The sequence below is a fragment of the Nelumbo lutea genome, chromosome 3, assembly GCF_056320005.1.
Source record: "Nelumbo lutea isolate HS-2025 chromosome 3, American lotus-T2T, whole genome shotgun sequence".
Taxonomy (NCBI): Eukaryota; Viridiplantae; Streptophyta; class Magnoliopsida; order Proteales; family Nelumbonaceae; genus Nelumbo; species Nelumbo lutea.
The window spans coordinates 25,368,553-25,386,995 of record NC_142686.1 but is presented as its reverse complement, the minus strand read 5'-3'; the positions used below and the strand labels follow the sequence as shown (position 1 = coordinate 25,386,995).

Here is an 18,443-nt window from a genome sequence, read left to right as displayed (position 1 = left end):
AGGTAATTATAATTTACAAACATGATAAGAAAACCCTCAGAGCAAGTGGAAAATTAATAGTCTCGTGGGAAGTCTGAACTCTGGATTGAGGTAGCAGATAAAGTAGTGCAAAACTGCAAATTTGGAAAATAGCATTTTACTCTGAAGTCACTGACATCAGATAATCTTTCACAACAAATTCCACAGAGAGCATTGTTTTGCCTCCTTTTGAAACAGGCCATTTGCATCCAATAAGTGAATGAAGATGGTGAGATTCCAATTACAAGACTTTGATTACTATTCCATGATTACTAAGTGCAGAATGATGCCTCAAATCTAGCAAAAGATTCTCCAAGTAAATTTATATGACGAGTAAAATCAAATTTCTAGTGCAGGTGAAACTTTCCAGCAACCATCAGGTCACCACCCCCACGCTCAAATTGTACCATATCAGTTGATGCATTATGGGTTAAGGGTTCAGATATGGTAGTCATTAGACTCTTCTATCAGATATATTTGCATATTTCTGAAACATCCAAAAGTAAGAAACAAGAAAGGGGAAAAGGTCTGGATCATTAGTTTTGCTATTTTGGGTTTCTATTTATTTATTTATTTATTTTTTTTTAGCAAGAGGCAATTGCTTGTTTTAATAGTAAAGCCTTGGGCCAACAAGTATGAGAATGCAAGTTCAAGTCTGACAGTGGCCACTTTGTGCAAAAAATACCAAGGGTTAGGTCCAATTCCAGTCTAACCCTCCCAAGACCCCTGATAGCTTGGATCAACACTAGGTAATGGCCAACGACTACAATTTGAGGTTATTGCTCACAATGTATATAACCTACAGTTTTCAGTTGAACGATTTGAGTGTTTTTCTTCTTTTTGAGAGCAATGACTAATCTCATTTTTTTAGTATTAGAACTCCTACAAAAGTGCAAATCCCATCTCGATCTATAATGAAGCATATTAGCAGCAGTTCCCTTTGTGGACTAGCAATGCCAAAAATTAGCTTTCAGTGCCCATGGTTCCAAGCTGAACCCCATCATGGCAGATTCAAAGGAAAAGTCAAAGATCATGGTTAGCAAGGAGAAAGATCACCAAGACAGAAAAGAGGCTAGTAAGGAGAAACTACAAAAGATGAAAAACAACAGCATCTATTTATATTTAGTTGATTTCAGATCATGACAATTGTGATTTTGACCTGGCAGCATTTTTAAACTGAAATGTCTATGTTGGTTATGGGACCTTTGAACCAGTGCCGAGCACTCAAGATCCACGAAGAAACAGTAAGAATGAGAAGACCACCGACTGCAACAGGAGTGTAGTTTAGAGTATCCTTTGTAACGGGGTATGCTACAGGCAAAGAGAAGAGAACTGTAATGGTTGATACCCAGAGAATTGCAACCCAACCAACAAGGACCCCATAGCGGCCCAAGTTGAATGGTCCTGGAACAAAAGACTTACGAGCCAATGTCACCCTAAAGAATATGGGTAGCGCATATGCAATGTAGAGTCCAATAGTTGCAATTGACACCATAGCCTGAAATGCCACTAGGCTTCCAAGAGACTGCAAGATACATAACAAGAGCTATAATAAGCTACAAAAATGAACAAAATGGGAATTCTGCAATCACTGTAAGCATTATTTAGGGCATCAAATAAGGAATGTGATTCAGAAAATTAGAGATCATAAAAAAATGTGATGATTTCATATGACTTTATCCCAATCCCTGCCCCATTTTGTTGAAGTACATTGGGATAGCTGAAAACTTGAGTTCCATTTCCACTTAAAACCACAAATTAATTATGATATAATAAATCTTGAGAAATCAAGACTGAAATGTACATACCGTCAATGCCATGCAGAACGAAATGAAAGCAGAAAGCCAAACTGCATTTATTGGGACTTCTTGTTTGTTCACTCGATGCCACAATGATGAAAATGGCATGGCTCCATCTCTTGAGAATGCATATGCCATCCTGAAATTGAACAACCATACACCTAAGTAGCTCTGGAAAGAGGAAAGAAACTGAATCTACCCAAAGAAACACTTTTTAGACATGTGATAGAAATAAGTGAATGGGAGTTTTCACCTGGAGTTGCTCGTTACGGAACTCATACCACAGAAAAATATGGCAACAGAAATTGCTCCCAAGCAAATGATTCCCCCAACTCCATTTCCATATCTACTCTTGAAGACTTGGTAAAACACTTCAGCAATGGCATAACCACCAGCATCATTATCACTGCTCAAAAGGTATGGAATGTTGGTTACCGCAAATGTGATACCAAGTAGGTAACCCCAACCAACAACAATAGATATGCCAATTGCACTTATTATTCCTTTTGGTCCATTCTTATCTGCATTTTTTGTCTCCTCCGTCTGAAAGTATAAATTTTAGAGAAGAGAAAGTTTGGTTTCAGTAACAGGATAAATTTATGCAATTAAGATGAGAACACACTCAAACTAAGATTCTCTGAAAACAAATGATAATTGACTTCCCAAAGATAAATATGTAAATTTAAAAAACTAAGAAATGGAAGGAAAAGATCAGCTAGTATATGACATCTGAATGAAATTTGTAGATGTCTGCAAGTATAAAAATTTCATGACTAACTCTTTAAGTTACTTTAACTATAAGGCCAGGGATTTGTTGGTTCCAAACGTGGAATACCAGGTTCCAGGAAACAAAATAATCCATAACATATATTGTAGAGAGTCTTAGGGCATTTAAAACAATGGACCTGCCAAAATAGCTAAAATCAAAGATTGTTATCCCTATGTACGAGAACAAAACTGTCCAGCTTAAAAAATGATCAACAAACTAAAAGTAATCTTAGCAAGGGTACCAAGACCTATCAAGCACATCTTGGTTGAAAAATTATTTGATACCTTATCTTAGGCATAATTTGATAGTTATTCTGCTGTAAGGGTAGTAAGTTTATCTAAGAATACAGGATTATGACATCATTACTTACCATATGTGCAGATGCATCATACCCTGTCAGGGTATATTGGCTCATAAGGAGGCCCAAAACAAATATGTATAATTTGCTATGGATACCTTCCCCATTATCTGTGTTGAAGTGAGTGAAAACAAACTTGGCACTAGCCTTCTCCGTTGCAACAGTAGGAATGAGAATCATAAGGACAAAAACACCTAGAAATGCCACCATAGATTAGTGGTCTAAGAGGAAGGCTACCTCAAGTCTGAACCTCAACAAGAAAAATAAAAAAAAAAAAGTTGAAAAGCCAATGAATTTCATACCTACAATATTCCATGCTGCAGCTAGTTGTCCAAAAAAGGACAACCATGAAATAGGAAGGCTATTTAAGATAGCATGGATGAGAAGAATTGCCCCATGGAAGCAAATAACTATGTACTTAGAAGCTTCATATCCACCACCATTTTTCCCACCCGTGCTAAGAAGAATGATCACTTGAATCAGCTGTGCAAGTGAGAAATCCACACTTGTTGTCACAGCCCACTGCAAATGTAGGCCTTTCGAGAGATTAGAGTCTCAAATGAACTGGTAATAGATGAAGAATACCCAGAAAACTAACAAATAGATGATCCCAGATATACCTGACCAACAATGTTGAACCTGCAAGGAAAAAGAAAATCAATTGAAAAGAACCATCACTTTTCATGTTTTGGATGCATACTATAATTAAAAAACAAAGGTAAGTCAGGACAGATAATGTTCTAATATCCCAAAAGTATTATCTAACAATTTGATGAAAAATTTAGCTTGATACAGGACTGAGGATAATTGTAGGAGAATAATCATGATAATGATGTTATTCTTAAAGAAACAAAAAATGAAGCATATAATAACAAAAGCAAATGTAAAAAATAGTAATTTTAATCCTAGATATTCTAAATTTTCTTATTCACATTTACCAAGGGTAGGAAGAAGAGAAAGAAATTCAGACGAGGTGTATACAACTCAAAGGATATAAAACTTGGTCCAATTAAACACTCTGCTACTTTCCAGTATAAAAGTCACAGTCACTACATATTTTCAACAATCTATATTAAGGGAGGTCCAGTGTTATAAAAGTACAAGGGACTTTTAGTACCTAAGGCACAAGGAGCAAGGTGAGGCGTGTACCTTTCCCAAGCAAGACGCAAATTTTTACTCTAAAAACACAAAAAAACTTGAATTTTAAAAGGAATTAAGTGTTTTCGGAAGTCTAAGGCTCAAACTAAAATACAAAAACTGATAAACATAACATATAAAGCATATTCTAAGTGAAAATGTGGACGTGAAAGCAAACACATTTGGATTGTACCAAAGTGCTTCAAGCACTCAGTAATTCAAGTATGTGAAACTTTCAATCTATTTATTTATCTCCTAGCTGCATTACTTCAAGTATCTGTGGTGTAAAACATCTTGCATTCCCATTACTAGGAGATCAGCCTTCTGTCTCCATAAAGGCCACTAAAGGTAATCTCAAAGGCCCCAAACATGTCCATGCTGGGGTTTGGGCCCCCCAACCTAAATTTTTGGCCTGTATATATAAAGAGATTAATTTTGTGGTTTTACTTGTGGATCATTCTATTTTAGGATTAAGGATCATATATTAGATGTATAATTGTTGTTTTCTAGTGGAAATTTTGCTATTGGAGATCCTATTTATGAGAATTAAAGCTTTAAGTATTTGCAAGGTCTTTGTTTTTGTTTATTTTAAAGTTAATAGACCATACTAGTCTACAAATAACAGTAAAAGGAAATTCAGAAATTGGTAAACCATTACGTAAGTGTATAACATGAAAGAATCCATAAAAAGGCAATTTTAAAAAGGCATACACCTGTGCTTCATCTACTTTCATCTTTAGATCTGCTGTAGATGAAGCACAGATGCTTCTCTCTACCTGGTCTAACACCTCTGCTACCACCATTGCAACTGGACTGGTGTTGCCTGCACTGCTAGTGCTACGGCTTCTCTGTCAGTTTCTTCTCTCAACCTTCGAAGTCTCAATCTTTGTGGCAAGACCTCTCCTTCAATCTGCTAACTACCCAACCTCTTTTATCTCAATCTTGCAGACAATATCATCAACCAGCCCATCCCTATTCATCTCTCTCAATGCAGTGCGTTGCAAACATTGAATCTCAGCAACAATCTCACATGGGGAACAATCCCAGATCAGATTTCTCAGTTAAGTTCACTGACGGTGCTTGATTTCAGCAGAAGTCTGGTTTTTATGGGAGGGATTCCTGATTCCTTTTTGGGCTTAAAAGGGTTGGAGGTTCTAGACCTCTCTCAGAACAATTTGACTGGTGGGGTTCCTGAGAAACTCGGGCTTGGTCTTGGGAATTTAGTACCCTTTGATGCCTCACAGAACAGACTATCTAGGCCATTCATTCCCTACTGGTATCTGCCAAGCAAAAGGCCTCATTGAGCCTTCATACGAATCATGCCCTACCTGTTCCACTTTAAGTTTACCCTTCCAAACGTGAAGAGTAAACGAAGCAAAAGGCCTCATTGGCCTAACGACCCAGTTCCCATTTACACTCTAATAAACCAATGATGCAGAACTCTATAGTGTAAAATTGTATTTACACCAGTTCCAAAGGCAGACTAAGTGAAATTGCAATGAAAACAACGAAAGCGCATAGGGGAAACAGAGAAAAGTAGAAAGGTTTAAAAGGAAACTCATTGTTTGCAGGAAATAATCCTAAAGCGAAGAGTTTAGCTTCAATCAGTGAGGATGGAAACTGAGAAACTAAGAAAATTAAAAAAAAAAAAAAAGAATAAAAAGAAAAACAGAATGAATTACCAGCCCGTCAACCATGAAGCAAAAGGTGCCCAACCCGGGCCAGCAAGCTTGGCGCTCCAGTAGTAGAGACCACCTGATGTTGGATAGGAGGAGCAAATCTCAGCCATCGACAACCCAACAAACATGGTAAAGAAACCGGCGATGAACCAGCCATAAACCATAACAACAGGGCCCCCGAAATTTAGCCCTGTATTGTAAAGGGTCGTTATCCCTGTAAGCACTGATATTATCGAAAATGAAAACGCAAAATTCGATATCACCCTGCAAATTCCGAACAACACCCATGAACTGAACTGCACCACTAACTAAATTGACCCCATTCCCACAATTCATCCAAGGATAAATTGGGAATCAGTCAGCAGAAAGCATCGAAAGAAATAAAAAAAAGTGAAAATAAAGAATAATGGTTAAAATCAAATGAAAAATAAAAAAATTTCGAATGGTTACGAGAGATCGCGCTTCAGTTCCTGCTTATAACCAAGCTCGTGAAGCCGTGCATGGCCTGAATCCTCTGCAGAGTACCCATGTTGAGAATAAGGACGAACGGTGTCTTCATGTTTCCACACCATCTCTCACTGTAATACAACAACAGCGAGACCGAGGTGGATCTACTCTCTCTCCCACTCTTTCTAGTTTCTAATATATGTACAATTGGGTGGTGGAAGTCAAACAAAGCGATCCAAACAAACTCTACGATCCTTGCTTTACACGCACACGCAGAGTAGGAAATGAAGCCGATGTGTTTTTTTGTTTACTAGTTGACCAGCTCCTTGATAATTGGAAACGGTAATCTTCACCTCAACTTTCTGTTTTAGCCTAAATCAGATTTTTCTACTCTTCTCCGTTTCGTATTGACCTGAGATTTCTTTTCTCTCTCGGTAAAATATCGTTTTCAGACTTCAATATAAGATTGGTAGTTGGGTGAAGAAACAGATAAGTATTGGACTGAATATAAGTGTAGTATATGGAATTAATTAACCAAACAAATACGTCGATGATGTCATGGAATCCGCATCTTTTTTTTTTTGACTGGATCGCATCTGGGTTTGGCCGGCTGGTTTGTGAAAACTGAGGAGGATATGGCTTGTTCTGCGTCCATTATTCAAATCACTCTTCAAAAGTCCAATTTCGGCTAGTTATGTTCATATGCAGGTTCAGGGTCATTATCACTTTATCTCCTTTGTATATTTTTGTAAAAGAAGACTTTTTTTCTTTTATTTTTGTAAAAGAAGAGTTATTCATTTAAATCATAAGGAGCAGGGATAGGGTCCCCAGATTCAGAATACAACGACCAACCATTACAAATTTGCCGGTGATCATTAGGAAATAAAAACCAAAACCCATTCCCAGAAATTTTTAAGGCAGTTTAGTCGGTATATATCTGAAGGTTGTTCATTATTGGTTAGTGTTCATTGAATCTCGTGCTTGTCCACGATATATTGCGTTCGAAAATACACTACATTTTTTTGCATCGTTCGGTTCTGGACTATGGTGTTGACCGAACCACAATATCTCGTGGAACAGTAAACACTATATCGCAAAATCTCTTCGATCGTGGATTGTTCCAAGCAACGGTGAAAAACCCTAAGTCATTGATTCCCTGCGCTTCGCATCATTATTCCGTCCTAAGAAATAATTGTTGTAGCTCTTTTTTTTGGAGGAAATCATTATAGTTCTTGCTCTCCCATTAATCTGCCTTGGCGTTGGAAGAAGGTGGCCAACACCAGTCAAAGTTACCCCGGTTCATTGAACATCTGTTCATCAACTATTTGAATAGATGTTCATCTGGACTTTTTTAATCACAAATGTTTATTTGGGATTGAACCACAATTATCTTGTTTCAATACATTGAATGATCGACCCATTCTGATAGAAAAAATATAAAAAAACGATCAAAACTGTTGAATAGTTCGAACATTTCAACTGCTTGGGTCAATAATTTGCTGATCAAATCAATATGTTTTTGTCAAAATTTGGTTTTGGTGAAAAACGGAACTGATTATTGGTTTCCGGTTTTTCTATCCGACCGTTCAAACCAGATGGCCGACCCGTTCTGATAGAAAAAATAAAAAAAAAATAAAAAGATAAAAAATGGTCAAAACCGTTGAACGATTCGAGCAAGGTTCAAAGTGTTGACACGTATCGGCCCATATCGGCCAACACGTATCGTTCCGGGACCTCTCCGATACGCCCCTATAGTGGGTGTATCGGGGGTCTGACCGATTCAGGGGGTGGAGGAGCCCTAAACCGGCCCCCCTAACCAGTTTTGAAAAAAAAATAAAAAAGTAAAAAAAAATGTATTAATTCACCCGATACGCCCCTATTGGCGTATTAGGCATATTGATATTTTGAACCTTGATGGTTCAACCGCCCAGGTCAGCGGTTTGCTAACCAAATCAATGTTTTTTGGCCAAAATCCAGTTTTGGCAAAAAACGGAACCGGTCACCTAAACGGTTCCCGGTTTTTTCAGTCCAACAGTTCGAACCAAATGGTTGGCCCGTTCTGATAGAAAAAATAAAAATAAAATATAAAATGGTCAAAACCGTTGAACGGTTCGAACAACTCAACTGCCCGGGTCAGTGGCTTGCTAACCAAATCAACGTTTTTTGGCCAAAATTCGGTTTTGGCGAAAAACAAAATCGATCACCTTACCGATTCCCGGTTATCTGATATGATTGTTCAAACTGAACAGTTGACCCATTCTGACAAAAAAATAAAAAATAATAAAAATTATAGAAAATGATCAAAACCGTTGAACGGTTTGAGCAAGATTCAAAGTGTCAACACGTATCGGTCAATACGTATCGTTCTAGGACCTCTCTAATATGCCCCTATAGTGGGTGTATCGGGGGTCTAACCAGTTCAAGGGGTGGAGGAGCCCTAAACTGCCCCCTTGAACCATTTAAAAAAAATAAAAAAAAGTAAAAAAAAGGTATCAATTCGCCGGTATTGATATTTTGAACCTTGACGGTTCAGCCGCTCGAGTCAGCGGTTTGTTGACCAAATCAACGTTTTTTTGGCCAAAATCTGGTTTTGGCAAAAAACGGAATCGACCAACTGACCAATTTTCAGTTTTTCTGGTTTGACCATTCGAACCAAACGGTTAGCCCATTTTGATAGAAAAAATATAAAATATAAAATATAAAAAATAGTCAAACCGTTCACTTGATTGGTTCGACCGCCCAGGTCAGCAGTTTGTTGACTAAATCAACGTGTTTTAGCCAAAATCCGATTTTGGCAAAAATCAGAACCGGTCCAATCACTTGATTGGTTCCTAGTTCTTCCGGTTCGACCATCTAGTCCAGCCTGGTAACCATGGAAAAAGTAAAAACATTTAATTGGATAAACATATATTTTATTATTTATTATTTTACATAAATAAATAGTGTTATTAATTAATAAGTTTTAAATATTATTTTTTATTAATATTATTAATCATTGTTAATTATTAGTAATTAGTAACAATATTATTAATTATTATCAAATATTATAAATATTATGTTAATTATTATTTATACTATTTTTATTAATCATTAATTATTAATATTATTTTTTATTAATATTAATATTTATTTTTTTAATTATTATTATTACTAATTTTAGTTAATATTAATATCATTATTTGTTATTAAATATTATTAATATTATTGTTAGTATTATTAATTATTATTACCATTATTTTTTATTAATTATTAAATATTTGTAATTTATTTATGTTTTTCTATTATATATATTGCAAAGAATAAAATATTGTGTTTTAATGATTAACAACATAGATAATCTCACATGTTATAGTTGAGATGCATGGAATCAAACACAAAATGTGGACAGAAAGGTGCTACACCTTGTAGAACATCTGTTAAGGTGTGGTATGGATCAGTATACACATTTTTGTCTATGGTGTAGAACAACTATCATGTTGGGATGTATATGAAAACACACCACCTAATTTCTCATCTACGTTACAGAACACTCCCTTAGTGTGTTAGGAAAACTAAAGTGTTGTATGGATAAACTACACTTTTGGGATATGTGGGTTGTACTTCCCCTCAGAAATTTGAAATTACAACCACCTCCTAGTTTATTAATAGCCCCCCTATAAAATGCCTCTTGCCCATGGATTTGGCATCAATCCACGGTCAGGATTCAGTCCACACCTAGAAATCTTAGCTTCACCCTTGGGGTGGACTAAACAGTTAAAACCACTAAACTTTTTCAAAGTACTTTCATACTTTTGAATGTTTGAAAGAATAAATACATGATTTCATACTTTGGGTATACTTCTACTTTTGTGTTTTTAATAGTATAAAGTATAAAATACAAAAAATGTTTTTACTTTGGTGTTTTTGCTTTAAAAATCATTTGGGTAAAAAATTTTGTAAAGTATGCTTTTCGGAACAAAAGACCATTTCTTATTTAAAAGCACGTTAGTCCATGCTTCTGGTGGTTTTGTGGCTAAGACCAATGGCGGCGATGTAACTCCAGTAGCGGCAAACAAAGGTGGGGCTGAGAATTGTATCAGAAGGTGGTCACGTGACCACCCGTTTGCACTAAAACAAAAGTACTATTTCACCAAAAGCATGTAGCATAAAAAGCCTTTGTGCTCTTGGGGGTTTTTGTACTTTTAAAAAGTACAAAAGCAGAAGAACAAAGTATAAATACAAACACTATATCATACTTTTTGAATCATACTTTTGATACTAAAAGTATGAAAGTATTTTATAAAAGTCTATCCATACATACAGGGCTTCTGTTTTACACTTTCATTTTCTTATTTTATAAAAGTACACCAAAAAAAAGAAAAATCTAGAGACACAAAGTAGACCTTTGATATTTTATATTTTTAGGCCCCCTTAAAATATAATTTCTAAAACATGTGCATCAATTGCATATGGGGTATTTATACCTCCACCATGTGGCTAAATGTAAAGATGTCACAAGGCTCTTGAATGTATCTAGTGATACATATGTATCATGTGGCTATAGATGTCACATGGTACTAGAATATATTTAATAACATGTGTGTCATAACGGTATATATGGATGTCATATGATATCAATGACATGTGTGAACCACATGACAACATATATGGATGCCGTGTGGCACTTGAATGTATTCAATAGTATGTGTATGCCAATGTATTCAATAACACGTGTGTCGTGTGGGACTTGAGCATATTCATTCACACATGTGTGACACATGTCACTTAAACGTATTTACTGGCGTGTGTTATGTTTTAGCATATATAGATGTGATATGTCATGTGCATTTCATATAATGGCATACACTTGAACATATTTAATAATAGGGCAAAGTTCTTAAACTACTCGTATTGTTTAGCTAATTGACAAATTATACCCTTATTGTTTAATTATTGTCTTAAACCACCCCTACTGCTTCTAACAATTAACTAACTCTATCCCTGTCGTTACCATTTGTTAATATTCCACCAAAATCCATACACATGTGACACCATGTGACATTTAAATTTTTTAAAACCCAATATTACCCTTATTCCCTTTATCTCGATGCATCCAATCTCTCTCTCTCTCTCTCTCTCTCTCTCTCTCTCTCTCTTTCCCTCTATCTTTCTCTTTCTTCTTTTTCTTCTTTTTCTTCTCTTTCTAAAGCAACGAAAGATTTTTGTTTAACACAACTAAAACCAAATCCTCTATGGAAATGAATGCTAAGCCCCTTGTCCTAACGATCATGCTCTTGGATGAATTCGCATCTCCGCCCCACCGCCTGCCACCCCACTAATGCCCCACACAATGTGCAACTACCACATGTTCAATCGCACGCAGTGGAGCGTTCCCACGTGCAGGGCTAACGGGACGGTCACTAGCTCGTCTCATTAGCCCCAAAACAAACCCAAACCTCCTTTTTCCCATATTCTCGCCCCCTCAACCTCAAATCAACGTTTTAAAAAATGACTCCGAAATGGAATCATTTTGGCCACAACTTTTCAAGTCAACAATCTGATCGGCCGGTTCAAATGAACAGGCCATTTAGACAAATAAATTAAAAAAATAAAAAAATGGTAAAAAACCATTGAACAGGTCGATCTCTCGAGTCAACAGAACTAGTTGTCTGGATAATTCCTAGGCCAAACAGTCCAACCATCCGGGTCAATGGCGGTTCGAAAACCTTGCCTCAAGTCGTATCTGACCCCGTTCTACTCCCCTCTGCCCGAGCTCAGATCCAACTCCATTTCCGGCAACAACAACTACTCTAGCCAATTCATCGTTACTAGGTACTCTCCAACCCTCGTATTTTGTTTTGATATTTGTTTTTTTTTTTCATTTCAAATCAGAGAAGCACTTGTTTGATACTTTGTTTTTCATTTCAAACTAGAGAAACTTTTTCTCCTCTTCCAACTCCCTCTCAAGCACCGGCAATCACTCCGGCTAGTTCACCGTCACTAGGTACTCCCCAACCCTCGTATTTTGTTTTGATATTTGGTTTCTTCATTTCAAATCAGGGGAGTGCCTTGTTTCTCTTATTTAGAGAGTACCTGGTGATAGTGAACTAGCCAGAGCGATTGCTGGTGCTGGAAATGGAGTTGGAAGAGGGGAAAAAATCTCTAGTTTGAAATGAAAAACAACATATCAAACGAGTTTTTTTTTTTATTTGAAATGAAAAAATCAAATATCAAAACAAAATACGAGGGTTGGAGTGTACCTGATGATAGTGAACTTGTTGGAGCAATCAACGGTGCCGAAGATGGAGTTGGATCCGAGCTCGAGCGGAGGAGAGTAGAACGGGGTTAGACACGATTTGAGGTTAAGGGGTGGGAATATGGGAGCAAGGTTTTCGAACCGCCATTGACCTAGATAGTCAGACCGTCCAGCTCATGAACCGTCTAGGCAATTGGTTCCATTTTACCCCAAACTTGGTATTTGACCAAAAACCATTGAAAAAATCAACAACCTGTTAACCCGGGTAGTCGAACCGTCACATCGTTCAATGATTTTTTACCATTTTTATTTTTAATTATTTTTTTCATTTATTTGTCAAAACGGGGCATCTGTTTGAACTGGACGTTAGGACCATTGACCTGAAAACTGGTGGTCAAAACCGTTCCATTTCCAGATCGTTTTTTAAAATAGGAGAGTAGAACGGGGTTAGACACGATTTGAGGTTAAGGGGTGGGAATATGGGAGCAAGGTTTTCGAACCGCCATTGACCTAGATAGTCAGACCGTCCAGCTCATGAACCGTCTAGGCAATTGGTTCCATTTTACCCCAAACTTGGTATTTGGCCAAAAACCATTGAAAAAATCAACAACCTGTTAACCCGGGTAGTCGAACCGTCACATCGTTCAATGATTTTTTACCATTTTTATTTTTAATTATTTTTTTCATTTATTTGTCAAAACGGGCCATCTGTTTGAACTGGACGTTAGGACCATTGACCTAAAAACTGGTGGTCAAAACCGTTCCATTTCCAGATCGTTTTTTAAAACATTGTATGGGAGAAAGGAAGTTTGGACTCATTTGGGGGATAACGGCCATCCCATTAGCCCCGCATGTAGGAACGCTCCATCGTGTGCGATTGGACATGTGGCAGCCGCACATAGGGCCTGTTCGTTTGATTTGAAATCTGAAATCTGAAAGTGTAATAATTACGTTAAGATGTATATTGGTATTGGTGAACTTTTTTTCCTCAAAACTTTGAATGCAAAGAATGTTGTTCGGAATTCTGAATTCTGAAAACTATCAAATATCCATTTTGACCCATATATGAAATTTTTTATTTGCCTTTTTTGGGGCGTATCATTGAAAAATAAAAAATTGTATGATTGCACTTATAATAGTTAAGAAGAAACAAACACAACGTAGTGTGGGGCGTTTGTGGCGCGGAGATGCGTACTCCTCTTGGATCCGAGCGAAGGGTTCAACTGAAGAAGACAAAGAAGAGGGTTCGCTTTAGGACGGGGGTTAGATTGTAGAGAAGACGAAGAAGAGGAGAGAGAAAGCCATGTTCAGTTTGTCTTGACGATCCTGCTCTTGGATCTGAGCAGAGGAAAGAAATAGAGACCTTTGGGACAGGGGACAGGGGTTCGATTGTAGAGAAGACGAAGAGGAGGAGAGAGAAAGCCCTGTTCGGTTTTGTTCGATTATAGTGAAAACGAAGAAGAGGAGAGAGAGCCCTGTTCGGTTTGTTCACTTGCAGAGAATACGAAGAAGAGGAGAGATAGAGAAAGAGAGAGCCTAGCAGAGTTGATTCAGTTTTGTTCGATTGCAAAGAAGACGAAGAAGAGGAGAGAGATAGGAAGAGCCTAGCAGGGTTGGGGCGGGGAAGCATGTTCCCCACCTCGCCTCGCCGCCACATCTCTGGTTCAGTCGGTGATGAGGTTCGAGCATAGTAGTCGATGATGAGATACTACGGTTCGAACACAACAGTCGCCGCCGCTCCCCCACCTCGCCTCGCCTACCTCATCTCCGGTAGTCGGTGATAAGGTGCTACAGTTTGAACACAGTCGTCGGTGATGAGGTCCGAAACTGGGCTTGGTCAAAGAAAACTCTACAGTACTACGGTCATCAAGGAGGTTGATCGTTGAGAGGGCAAGAGTGGCATCAACGAGGTTGAAGGATGAGGCGATCTCCGACCCTTGAGAAGAAACAATTTGGGAAATTGTTTAAATCTCAGGCAGCTATAATTTCTATTAGGATAACCAGTTGCTGCTAACGACGATTCTCACTGGTGAGGGAAAATCGTAGATAATGACGATGCTCCACCGGTGAGGGTGAGGAGTGAACGAAGAGAGAGGGAAAATAGGGTTGGATATTCAAAAGACATAAGGGCAAAAGGGATATTTCAACTTTTCTATTATAATTTACGGTGATGGTAATTGTCAAAAATAGTAGGGTAGTGCAAGTCAGTAGTTGAACATTAAGGGTACAGTGCTAAAAAATAGGGGTAGTTTAAGAAATTTATCCTTAATAATATGTAGGGGTGTCAATGGCATTCGAAAATCTGATTTTGAATTTGATATTGGACATAATTGAATCGAATTCGGATAATTCGAATATCTAATTGATCGAATTCGGATATCCTATTATTATCAAATAGTTAATTAGATTCGAATGCGGATATGACCTGATTCGATTTGATAAATATTCAAATTTGACCGATTATTTAATTTTTATATATAATATATATAATAATTTATATATTTATATATTTTATATCAATAAAATATTTATTTTATATATTTATTAATTATCTAAAATAATTAATTAATCAAATTTGAATATTTAACTAGATTCGAATTCGAATATTGCCTGATCCGATTTGAATTCGATTAGTTTACACCCCTAATAATATGTATATGCTACATGAAGACATATATAGATGTTATGTAATAGCACATATAAATGTTATCATGGCATTTAGAATATTAGGATAAACCCAACCTTCTATGACCGATATATTATATTTACTAAATACCCATAGTGCTTATAATTGATAGTTTGTATTTTTTTATATATTTTAATTGAATAATTGGCAATTTTGATATATATATAGAGAGAGAGACGTGTGTGTAGTGTTTACTACTTTCAAATTGAGATATGATAATAGAAGACAAGGTGGGTAAAGAGAGGAAAACTAGATCTAAAGCTTGGGTTGATACAGAGTTTAGGCTGAAACTATAGGCCTAAATCCAACTGAAACAGTAAGAGTTCATTCCAATCAATCTTAAAACTCGGGTTGGATCAAATGTGATTCAATTTGAGCCTAACCAATTTGCAAGATCCTTACTCTAGCTAAAACTAAAAATAAAACTATTTTATAACAGTTTCTTTCTTGGCAAATAATATAAGGTGTAAAGGTGAAGCTCCATAACATGTGGAGAATGACCATAATCAAGCAAAACAAATTATCCTAGTGCGAATATATTAAAGAAACTTGAGTGACTTGGACTAGTAGTCCAAATTAATTGCTAATAAATGTTATGTTAATATTAATTTAAATAATTAATAAATTATTTTGGCTACTTATTTAATTAATTATTATTAATGTTATAATTAATTATTTATTAGTTTTAATTGATAATTAATCAAAACATTTATAATTATGTCAAAAAATTCATACATACATATATACATAAGACAAATAGACCTTGGCAGTCTGCAGCAATCCTGCCTTGCCTCTCCGACCCAAGTGACTGATGAATTGATGACCTAGTCGACCTAAGGGACACCGACAACAAGCAAAACCGTTGTTATAAGTACATAAAACCGTTGCTAGAAAAACACAAAATCGACACATCTTCTATTATGGCAATAGATTCTCATAACGGTTTTCTGAAACCGTTGTTAGAGTTATCATTTAGCAACGGATCATGTCTGTTGCTTTAATATTACAAAAACCATTGTAAAAGTACCTATAGCAACCGATCATGTCTGTGCCCCTAAAATGCATGGCGACGCACCACTGGCAATGGTGAGCTTGGTTCCTCCAACTTCTTGGGAAACTCGATAAGGGTCAACGTTACATTGTGTGGGAGTATTCCACAAGTATCGGATGGATAAGGCCCATCACCTCTGGATATGTCGAACATGCTTTGAACAGGCTCCACAATCTATATAAGGGTGACTACTCACCATCTAACGTACGCTCACATTCTTACTCTCACTCTCTTACTCTATGCTCTGAATCTCTACCTATTAGCTCTTGCTCTATTAAGCAGTTTGGTACTAACGTGAACGTTGGAGCTCCCTCTCGAATCATCCCTTCAAGCTCTCTAATATATTTTTACCTTGTAGAACTGGCCGATCAACCTCATCAATTCATATATCTATTAAGCAGTTTGGTACTAATTTGAACGTCGGAGCTTCCTCTTGAATCATCCCTTCGAGCTCTCTAATATACTTTTACGATGTAGAACTAGCCGATCAACCTCATCAATTCATATATCATCAATTAATAATAATGGCTTTCATTTATAACACTTATTTTTATTTAATATAATAAATAAAATATTAAAAATATATCCAATTTTCTTTTATAAAAATTTTCTATATTTTTATATAATTGAACCACTAATCCACCACCTACAAAGGATTTCAAGTCTCCAAAGAGGCTGCAACGCTTCCAAACAAAATACGCATAATTAAAAAAGTTAAAGCAGACGGCGACGTAGGACGTACCAGCCGGTGAGCCAAGCAGCAAAAGGGCCCCACTCATTCCCGCAAAGCTTGGCACTCCAATAGTAGAGGCCGCCGGAGGTTGGATAAGAAGAGCAAATCTCAGCCATGGAGAGACCCACGATGAGGGTAAAGAAACCGACTATTGGCCATCCGTAGACCAACGTCACCGGTCCTCCGAACGTCAGGCCGGTAGTGTACACTGTCGTCAGACCGGTGATAACCGAAATAATCGAGAAAGTCACAGCAAAGTTAGATATCGCACTGCACAATCATCATCACATCTATCTCGTTAAATAATCAATTAGATCTCAATATGATCCAGAAATTATCAACAATTTACCTACAGCCAACGTTAAGAGGGATCTAATTTTATAGAGAAATGCTGAAAAAAAAAAGGAAATGATTAATGCTTCAAAAATCTACCAAATCTATTATTTAAGGGAAATTTAGAAAGAAGACCAAGGACGAAGAAAAGATGGTAATTACTTGAGGCTGCGGCTGAGTTCTTGTTTGTATCCGAGTTGATTCAAGCGAGAGTTATCAGAACTAACGGCGTTCTTGGAATCTTGCAGAGGAAGATATGGAGCTACTGCTTCATCTTCCGAATTCCTAATTCCGGTCTCCATAGCCTTTGCATATATAACTTCTCCGATGAGAGGAAAGGTTTGTCTTCCGTCCTCCTTTTCAAGTTCATTCCTCCATGTTGATGGCAATGAAAAGATTTCATATCCGTCGGTCAAAACTGTCCAAGGGTTTAACAAATGGGGTAATAGCATATAAGGGCAACTTTTGGGGTTTAATATCTATAAAAGTAATATATTTTAAAAAAATTCAAAAGTAGATTAACTTTTTAAAATTAATATTAATAAAGGGCAAAAATAATGTTCATCTTCTTCTTCTTGTCATTTGTTCACCAGAGCCACCATCCGCCGCCTCCAACAACGATGCCGAAGGTGGCCAGAGGCAAAGGTGGCGATGGCGGCACTAGTGGTTTCTCTATCCAACGTCGCCACCTCTACCTCCGCCTACGACAATGTTGCCGGAGATGGGTGGAGACAAAGGTGGCGACAGCAGTGGGCAGAGGAATGACCAGTAGCATCGCCGCTGCCACCTCCAACAACGTTGTCGGAGGCGGAGACGATGGTAGGCAAAGGCAGCAGCGGACGTTGGCTCTGGTGAACAAATGACAAAAAGAATATGATGAACAGTGCTTTTGCCCTTTATTGATATTATTTTTAAAAAGTTAACCTATTTTTTAATTTATTTTAAATATATTACTTTTATGGATATTAAACCCCAAAAGTTGCCCTTATATGCTAGACTGTTGTACTTGAGTTTTATGATAATGAGAATTCATATCTGCACCCACAGAGCACGCCCCAAAAATGTCTTACAGTACATCCCAACCGTGTATTGATAGCATCTTCCAATGACAAATATGATCTTCCAATGACAAATACGAAAGATGCCCTTAATGCACTGAGATGTGCATGTGGGGTGTTTTTGAGACACGTTCAATGTG

The 18,443-nt window shown here is 37.1% G+C and overlaps 1 protein-coding gene across 2 annotated transcripts; it reads right to left on the bottom strand.

Moving 5' to 3' along the window:
* Positions 1-1,114: 1,114 nt before the first annotated feature.
* On the bottom strand, positions 1,115-17,687 carry LOC148863728 (bidirectional amino acid transporter 1). 2 transcript variants are annotated; one of them, XM_088974202.1, is made up of 8 exons: positions 17,408-17,687; positions 16,922-17,182; positions 3,565-3,583; positions 3,247-3,466; positions 2,957-3,138; positions 2,071-2,360; positions 1,827-1,956; positions 1,115-1,543 (listed from the first exon to the last, which is right to left on the bottom strand). In XM_088974202.1, the coding sequence occupies exons 1-8, from the start codon at positions 17,545-17,547 to the stop codon at positions 1,190-1,192; spliced, it is 1,596 nt and encodes a 531-aa protein (XP_088830328.1). In that variant the 5' UTR covers positions 17,548-17,687; the 3' UTR covers positions 1,115-1,189. The 2 variants fall into 2 exon arrangements, with proteins under 2 accessions (XP_088830328.1, XP_088830329.1); XM_088974203.1 differs by lacking the exons at positions 16,922-17,182; positions 17,408-17,687 and adding exons at positions 5,764-6,024; positions 6,211-6,892.
* Positions 17,688-18,443: the final 756 nt, after the last annotated feature.